This window comes from Esox lucius, chromosome 17, assembly GCF_011004845.1.
Source record: "Esox lucius isolate fEsoLuc1 chromosome 17, fEsoLuc1.pri, whole genome shotgun sequence".
NCBI lineage: Eukaryota > Metazoa > Chordata > Actinopteri > Esociformes > Esocidae > Esox > Esox lucius.
Genome location: NC_047585.1, coordinates 33,495,539 through 33,505,009, shown reverse-complemented (window position 1 = coordinate 33,505,009; position 9,471 = coordinate 33,495,539). Strand labels below are relative to the sequence as shown.

At 46.5% G+C, this 9,471-nt stretch overlaps 1 protein-coding gene across 2 annotated transcripts; it reads left to right on the top strand.

Annotated features, from left to right (window-relative positions):
• The first annotated feature begins 928 nt into the window (after window positions 1–928).
• On the top strand, window positions 929–9,405 carry slc26a6l (solute carrier family 26 member 6, like). 2 transcript variants are annotated; one of them, XM_010881009.3, is made up of 19 exons: window positions 929–1,409; window positions 2,555–2,694; window positions 2,941–3,051; window positions 4,270–4,445; window positions 4,640–4,804; window positions 4,939–5,091; window positions 5,658–5,740; window positions 5,988–6,135; window positions 6,360–6,473; window positions 6,593–6,670; window positions 6,846–6,941; window positions 7,047–7,153; window positions 7,307–7,376; window positions 7,482–7,574; window positions 7,942–8,064; window positions 8,167–8,595; window positions 8,786–8,840; window positions 8,926–9,068; window positions 9,162–9,405. In XM_010881009.3, the coding sequence occupies exons 1-19, from the start codon at window positions 1,270–1,272 to the stop codon at window positions 9,186–9,188; spliced, it is 2,451 nt and encodes an 816-aa protein (XP_010879311.2). In that variant the 5' UTR covers window positions 929–1,269; the 3' UTR covers window positions 9,189–9,405. The 2 variants fall into 2 exon arrangements, with proteins under 2 accessions (XP_010879311.2, XP_019911520.2); XM_020055961.2 differs by lacking the exon at window positions 9,162–9,405 and having other exon boundaries at window positions 8,786–8,844; window positions 8,926–9,058.
• Window positions 9,406–9,471: the final 66 nt, after the last annotated feature.

The following is a 9,471-nucleotide window of genomic DNA, read 5'->3' as shown; positions in this document are numbered from 1 at the left end:
AATGGAAACAAATCTCTGACTTTATTATGTTTATATCATTGATAATTTGAGGTATGTGTATCTGTGGCTTGGTGTAAAATGTTTCATGTATTTTTAATTGTCAATTGAAGTAGATTAAAATTCCAAATGCAACGTTGTTCAAAGGTTGGTAAAAACAAGTGCCAAGTCAACTGCCCAGCGATACTCCACACTCAAATGGTTTCGCATTCCAGAGTCCTCCAATCATGAAGACCCGTTGTGTTCAATTAGATGGGTAATGCAATCCTTGAAATGAAAGAGGATGTATATCCATTACAAAAGTTTTTTGATATCAAAAGCTGCAGTGAATTCTAACAATACAGCTTCCACAATGTTCTAATTATGAGTTCCTTTCATCAAATCATCTGCCATGTGTCAGGACTGTTGTCTGTGACATTTTGTCGAACAACATTTTCTCCATAAGATCGCCAAAAACTCCTAACAGTCGGAGTGGTTTGGCTGTTTAAAATATTGATAGACTTTGGCTTCCTTCCAGGTCCCTGAGCAAACACATTTCTTCAGGCTTAGATAAAACATTTGGCAAATAATAATAAAACATAATCATCAATCAAAACTACTTCTATTTCAGTATTTGATCAGTTATGCATTAAAATGACAGTGCAACATTGGTTGTAGGCATGTCCAGCATTAGTTTTCTAATCTGGTTAACATAACTGTCTGCTCTTCCACATGAAATAAATTTCCCTGATGTTGCTTTTTCCATATCCGATGTGGCTTTCCGTCACCTTCCTCTAAATCAGCTGCCTGTAATAGATGACAGGGCTAGTGTGTCATCAGTTACAGGCTGCCTAGAGTTTTCATGGTTCATTAGCATCACTTTTGCAATTTAGGGAATATGGTTGAAACACCTTCCTATGACCAAAGTGCAATGTAATCCGGATGCCCAAGACATCCTGCAGTGGGGCTCTTCAAGACTTGATTGGACAAATATCCTACTCGTTCCATACACATGATTAATCCCTCAAACACAGACACACACCCACAGGCACACACAGTATATATAAAGAACGATTTATCAGAAATGGTGGTATTTACTGCAGAGACAGAGCAACCTCAGTCAGTGGAGATACCCCACATGCATTGTGTGAGATAGGTTTTTTTGTTTGAAGAACTTTTGAAGCCTTTTATACCATACAATAAGGGGACTGAGGCACGTAAAGTCTCTCACATAGAGAGGAAATAGTGTGATCAGGTTCATATCTACAGTAAGGACACATTGTACAAGGTGGTATGGGGGCAGGGCGGAGGGCTATGGGGTACAGAGTGGAGAGAGATGTGCTGGATGAGCAAGGACTAGAAGAGCTGGCTCGAAGAATGGACTACTCCGACACTCACCTTCCCCTGAACGAGCGGCTAAAGGAGTCCTTCAGGTATGGTGTTGTGTCTGTGTGTGTGTACATTTCTTATTGTTTGTAAATAACTGGGATCATGATTGTATTTAAAAGAAAGTCTGGTCAACTGGTAGGCCTGTGGCTAAGGCTCATTGCTGCTCGTTTTTCCATGTTGGTTATTTTATTGATTTCATTGCACTTCTGTGCTCCCATCATTCATACACCATGGTACATTGTTGTTTTGTTGTGTGTGTGAATTGTTGTGTGGTGTTTGGGGAGTTAACTGTGCTAATTGTGTTGATAGTTGAATGTATTGCTGGCTGTGCAACAAATTGCCCCTTGTGGATAATAAAGACCGCTAACTAATGAACTACATTTTACCAAAACGTTTGGTTCCTGACTCAACGCTCACAATCTTAACCTCAGGCCTGCTTACAGTTAAGATACATGATTCAGTAGCATGCCTTTATTTGAATGCATGACAGTTTTAAGCTACAACCACGATACATTTCCCGGATTCAGCTCCAGCGTACACACCATGGTGTAAAGGATGCGAAATCCTAGTTATTTATACAATGGTTGAACTAATATACACCCATAATAACCAGTCACAAAAAGTTCTCTATACTTTGGCTAAACTGCATTCAGTTCAGTTCATCCCCAACTAAACCCCTGCTCAATATTACCACAGAACTTTAAGACTTAACCCACGGCACATAGTACACAACCTCATGACTCTGACTATACCCCTATAAGGTACAAGTGAATGTGCCATAGTGGTACCAGTGTAGAAAGAAAAGTCCCATAGTAGTACCATTGCACATTGTTGTTTGGTGCACGGCAGTACCATCACACTTCACAGCTAAGACGACGGTACGTGTCCATGATTAAGCTCTATACCATGGTAGACATTTTTTAGGTACACTGGTAGAACGACGGTAGTACCAACACACTTCAAGGCTAAAATGGTACATTTTAATGATTCAGAGTATACTTTGGTTTTGGCGTATATTTGTAAGGCTAACCCAAACCCTTGGTTCATGTCCACTTTCGGGTTTAACACTAACCTACTGCTTTACGGCAACACCTTTGTATAATTTGAACCCTGACCCTAGCTTCACGGTCACATCTCGGTTCAATCTAATTCCAACCTAAATCCCTCTTTGGTCCCGAACCCCTCCCAGATGCACTGTACCCAGGCTGAAGCGTACAGTGGTGGGCTGCCTGCCTGTGCTCTACTGGCTGCCCCGCTACTCGATCTGGGACTACGGCATGCCGGACCTCATTGCTGGCATAAGCGTGGGCATCATGCACCTGCCACAAGGTACTATGAGACCACACCTCCGTGGGTCACCCAGAAAATGGCAGTTACTCTGAAAACAAACAACCTGCATGTCGATCTAGACTAACTGAAATAACAGAAACCAACTGCCTCCTTTCCTGTGATCAGCCATAAAACAGGACATGCGCAAGTGGTCTAGCTATGAATCAACTTATTAAAGACACAATGAGAGATGCAGTGTTTAATGGTTTGCTGAGAGTGTTGTGGATTCAACTTTGCTGTTTGCAGGTATGGCCTATGCATTGCTAGCCTCCTTGCCTCCAGTGTTTGGGCTATATACGTCCTTCTATCCTGCACTAGTCTACTTCTTCTTTGGGACATCAAGACATATTTCCATAGGTAAGTTAAACATGCTGCAGGAGGGAAGCAGGTTCTGCAAGTGTACTTGGGTCTACAACTGTGTGTGGGTGGGGGGCACAATTCATGCTTTGGTCCTCATATTTACAGACAGGGTCCTACAGGCTTGGGTCCTTATATTTACAGACAGGGTCCTACAGGCTTGGGTCCTTATATTTGCAGACAGGGTCCTACAGGCTTCTGTCCTTATATTTGCAGACAGGGTCCTACAGGCTTGGGTCCTTATATTTGCAGACAGGGTCATACATGCTTGGGTCCTCATATTTACAGACAGGGTCCTACAGGCTTGGGTCCTCATATTTACAGACAGGGTCCTACAGGCTTGGGTCCTTATATTTACAGACAGGGTCCTACAGGCTTCTGTCCTTATATTTGCAGACAGGGTCCTACAGGCTTGGGTCCTTATATTTGCAGACAGGGTCATACATGCTTGGGTCCTCATATTTACAGACAGGGTCCTACAGGCTTGGGTCCTCATATTTGCAGACAGGGTCCTACAGGCTTGGGTCCTTATATTTGCAGACAGGGTCCTACAGGCTTGGGTCCTTATATTTACAGACAGGGTCCTACAGGCTTGGGTCCTTATATTTACAGACAGGGTCATACATGCTTGGGTCCTCATATTTGCAGAAAGGGTCCTACAGGCTTGGGTCCTTATATTTGCAGACAGGGTCCTACAGGCTTGGGTCCTCATATTTACAGACAGGGTCCTACAGGCTTGGGTCCTTATATTTGCAGACAGGGTCCTTCAGGCTTGGGTCCTCATATTTGCAGAAAGGGTCCTACAGGCTTGGGTCCTTATATTTGCAGACAGGGTCCTACAGGCTTGGGTCCTCATATTTACAGACAGGGTCCTACAGGCTTGGGTCCTTATATTTGCAGACAGGGTCTGTTGTTGAAAAGTTGTGTACAATTGTTCAGATCGCAGATGAGCACATTCTGACTGGGGCTCAATGCTGTATGAACACACAGCATTGAGATCCCTTCATTCCACTACCTGAATGCAGAGTCTAATGCATATTTTCACTTAAGGACACAGTGAAACATCTTGCACATGGGCTTATAATAATTTAATTACACCACTGATAATTTACTCACTGGACACTTAAGACCAGGTCTCCCTCGGGAAACAGCTGTTCTGTCCTCTTTCGTGGGTAATTAAGCAGAATAAATTGACTTTAATTAATCTTGTGTTTTTAGGTACCTTTGCTGTGCTCAGTATCATGGTTGGAAGTGTGACAGAGAGGTTGGCACCAGACAACGACTTCCTGATCATGATCAACGGGACAAACTCGACTGAGGTGGACATCGCTTCTAGGGACTCTTACAGGGTGCAGGTTGCCGCGGCTACCAGCATCCTAGCAGGAATGATCCAGGTCTGCATTGACAGTTCAGCTTCTAACGGATAATGCAGCACAGTGCAAAACATTCCACACCGTGATTCAGTGCAAAACAATAAAATACAATCAAGAGCCACGGCACATTACAAATCAAGCCCTCGCAGATAAACCGTTCGGGCAGTGACGGTCTGTACACTCAACGCGGTGTGTTTGAATGCGCCCTCTTCCAGGTGGTTCTGGGGCTGGTGAGGTTTGGGTTCGTGGGTACCTACTTGTCAGAGCCACTGGTGCGGGCCTACACTACAGCAGCCGCTGCTCACGCCGTGTTGGCCGTGGTCGCACAGCTTTTTGGGGTATCAATCACGCGCTTCAGCGGACCTCTGTCACTGGTGTATGTGAGTACTGTGCGTGCGTGTAAGTGTTGGTGGGGGCTCAGGGGAGCTTTATACTTTAACTCACCCGACACTGTAAGTAAACCCCGACACATGGTGCTGATGTGTTATAATATCAGTGTTCCTGTCTTCTTCAGACCCTGGTGGAGGTGTGCTCCAAACTGCCGCAGACCCACCTCCCCACTCTGGTGGTCAGCGCGGTATCCATTGGGTTTCTCATCGCAGCGAAGCAGATAAACTCGGCAATCAGCGCCAAACTGCCCGTGCCCATCCCAGTGGAGCTCATTACAGTGAGTCGCAGTCCATTTAAAAAACATGCACATTAAATATTTTTCTTGTGTGCCTCATTGGACAGGAAAGACGGGAAAGCCAGAAGGTTTTTGTGTGAAACAACAGCGGGCAGGATTCAAAACCACGATGTATCATGTGACCAACCTCGGCCCTGTTTACAGGCCACTTTGATGATCTTAATTCCTCAGTCAACGTCAGTGTCTATACATTAATTTGGACTTGACATGAGTTTTCTTTGCTTGGCAGAGAAAAAGGTTGTGTATGTTATGATGGCCCAAGTCTTGCCTGCTGCATGGTTAAACAGAGAAGTTAAGACTATTCACTCCAGAATGTCCCTAATAAAACAAGCTGAGTCAACTTAGAGACCATGTCAATGTAATGTATTAGTGTCTTACACAGCAGAAACAGAGTATTCACAAAGTAATGATTAGGGACACGTCTGGCTTCTGATTGACCGGACCTACAATATATTCACTAAATGATTGACATGATGTTTTCCATCAATCCAGTTCTAAAGGTGTGACCAAGTTGCACTGAAAATGGTGTGTTTCTATTCTGAAATTAGATTGTGTCAGCAACGGTGATCTCTTTCTACATCAAACTAAATGGCATCTACACAATCAAAGTAGTGGGGGAGATTCCCAGTGGGTGAGTATAAAGAGTGTTTTGCACTGAATGGTGTGTGTGTGTGTGTGTGTGTGTGTGTGGATGATACACAGTATGTACAAGGTACAAAACCTATAATGAATTCCTTGTGTGTCAAATTCTACTCCAGAGGATGTCTGTTGACCTCTAGTCTTGCTGGTATTTGTAGTTGATTATCATTATTCGCCTCTGCTGATTCATGGATCACACACCTGGTACTAACCTGACCTCCACATCCTGTTTTATTCAGCCTGGCTGCACCAAGGTTGCCTGATACTAACCTGTTTAGAGAGGTGATCGGGGACGCATTTGCCTTGGCCATTGTGGGCTATGCCATATCCATCTCCCTTGGGAAGACATTTGCTCTGAAACATGGCTACAAGGTGGACAGCAACCAGGTGAAAGTGCAACTCATTTCGTTGTTGCAACACCTTCATTCTACACCTGACATTCTACACACACTATCATCCGCTCATTCATATGTTTTAACTCAATGTGCTTTCATCAACCATAACTTATGGCGCTTTGCAATACAGTCTGGACCAACATCTGTGTGTTACACTTACATCCATCATCCCCTCCCAGTCAAATCTCTCTCCTGTCATCCCTCGAAATGCCATAGGAACTGGTGGCGCTGGGTCTCAGTAATGCCGTGGGTGGTCTCTTCCAGTGCTACGCTGTCTGCTCCTCGATGTCTCGCAGCCTCATCCAGGAGACCACCGGAGGCAAGACACAGGTCTGAGAAAACACGCTGCATTTTACATAAATGGTGAAAGGGATTTCCCCCATGTTGTACGGTGCATGTACATCAAATGTGAAGGCATAACCAGGTAAGAGGCTTGTCCCTTTCACCAGATGGCTGGAATTGCCTCGGCCGTGATCGTGCTGGTGACGGTGTTGAAGCTGGGCCCACTGTTCCAGGAGCTTCCCAAGGTATCATATCTGCTTCAGATTTGAAGCCTCCTGTAGGGTTTTATTACGGCGTGTTTCGGGAGACTGTGCTGTGTCAGAAGGAATGCGGTGTGTATGCACGTTAGTTTGCAGTATCACGTTGGTGTGTGACTGTTCTCACTAGTTGAACGCACCACTGTGTTCTTCTCTATACCAGGCAGTGCTCGCGGCCATCATTTTTGTTAACCTGAAAAGCATGTTCAAGCAATATTATGACATCATCACCCTCTGGAGAAGTAGCAAAGTTGATCTGGTGAGCGTGCTGCAACCTCACACATGGTCACACATTAACAAAAAAACGTTGCTTAGGAACCTACATCATTTCTCAGCAGTAGATAAGCATCCCCCCTGTTCCCAGATGGTGTGGTTCGTGACCTGGGTGTCCACTCTGCTGCTGAACCTGGACTTGGGCCTGGGTGCGTCCATCATCTTCGCCGTGCTGACCGTCATCTTCAGGACCCAGCTGTAAGACACCTCCTCGACGTGACGTGCTTCTCACCTCGTCTCTCAGTGTGTTGTGGGAGGGGCATCAGAACCTCTCCCACGACACGGCGCCTTTAATAATCCAAGTTGTGAGTTGCTCTGGTGGTCAGCATGACCTGCCTTCCTCTCTTCCAGGCCGAGGTACTCGGTTCTGGGACACGTTCCAGGCACAGAGCTCTACCTGGACATGGAGACCCATAGAGAGGTGACGCACTGACCAGTGAGGAAGCGGAGGAGCAGAATGGATGGGTGATCATGTGGAGGAGAGAACACATTATAACCATGTTGGGTGTGTGTGTTTGTGGGTCAGGTAAGAGAGGTCCCCGGCATCACCATCTTCCACTCCTCAGCCACTGTGTACTTTGCCAACGCGGATCTCTACCTGGAGGCTTTGAAAGAAAAGGTGCCTTTTTGTTGTACAACTCTAACCCTGTTGAAACTGTGCCTGCTTCTGAAATGTGTCCAGATCTTGTCAATATTCTGATTGTGACCAAATCTTTTGACAGGCATTAGCAATTACCAACAGACACATTACATTATTGCGAACAGATCGTACGAGTCACGTTACAGATGAAGGAAACGTTACAACCGGGGCATAAACGGGGGCTTCCCGTGGGGACAGTTATTTGCCCTTATGGACTGCCTCCTCAACTGCGCCCTTCCTCAGACGCGGTGCACGACACATGTGCACGACACCGTGCACGACACCAGGCCAACCCATGGAGCAGGTCATGAATGTGTTTGATGGGAAATTGAGTTTTTGTCTTTAGAGCGGGCTTGACATCAGCAAGATGATCATCTACAAGAGAAGACAAGAGGCCAAGCAGAGACGTAGAGAGAAGAGAGCGGAGAGGAGAGCAAAGAGGAGAGCAAAGAGGGAGGCCACAAGCCAGGTGAGGCTGGCGGAGACGCCACTCATGCACACCAACCATACAAACCACCCTGGAATTCATCTGGCAATGCACCCGTCTGTTTTCTATGTCCGGACTACGCAGCGGCGGCCTCCGAAAGCCGGCGAGCCGATAACAGCGGTCTTCTCGGTGGAGGAGGCGGGGAGATGGAACGAGCAGGGGCGGAGAGACCAGGGGGAGTCGCCGGGAGACGACCAACCAGGCTGGTGCGGCCGCGAGAACGGCACGGTGTTCGTCATGCCAATGACGCCCCGCGCGTCAGGCGATCAGTGCAGCTGGGAGTACTTGAAGGGTGGTGGGGACCCAGACAGCGCCACCCTGGGGACAGTGTCGGAATTACAAGACGGGGACACCACCACCCTGGGCTCCAGCAGTGAGGACACCTTGAGTCGGGACCTGGACAAGGTCTCCCTGGGATCACTGGGAAAGTGGACCTGGGACATCCACTCCATCATCCTAGACCTGTCCACAGCGAACTTCATCGACACCGTCGCCATCAAGACTATGAAAAACGTTAGTATAGGTGATGGCAAGAGGGAGACAAGTGATGAGATAGCAGAGAAGACCTTGAATAGAGGGGGACACTGTCAGTAGCGGGTGCACTCCATGAAAGTTATGGGGTGGGGTTAGGACTAAAATGTTAGGTTTGAATGTTAATGTGTTAAACTGCGGAAGAGCTCATCCTCCTTTCCTGTTTCAATAGATATTCCACGACTTTGGTGAGATTGATGTTACTGTGTACATGGCCGGGTGTCAGGGTAGGTAAGCCCCCTTATCTGTAGCGCACAGACGAATAACTCCTTTGAATCGGATGTGTGAATAACTCTTACTTTCCACATCCAGTCCATGTGGTGGAGCAATTAGAGCTGGGAGGCTTCTTCTCAGAGACCATCACTAAAGGACGCCTGTTCGTTACCGTCCATGACGCTGTGTTACACTGCCTCGGCCACCAGGGAACGTCCACGCCCGGCTTGGAGTATTCACTGGTGAGACACACGCATATTACACATGACAACACGGCAGATCAACGGAAGACACGATATGAAAAGAACATAAACTAATAATACATGTCATCGCAGGAGATCCCGTGTAGCAGCAAACTCTGAGGACCCTCGGCGAAGTCGGCCATCCCTGGGTATTGGTGGAGACAGTCTTCTGTTATGGGGCGGGTCCCTATCCCATTAGAATGTTCATGGAACTACACAGGCATATACTATGTATATGGTAGGTCTAATCAAGTCATGTTTTTGTAACGAAGTGTATAAAACCACCTGCATCAACATTTGAATAAAATGCTTATTAAATAAAAGCCAATACGGGTCCGCATATGCCAGGGCATTCTCATGAAAAGCTTTGCCAATGAGCTGTAAACCCTCTGCGACTCCAATC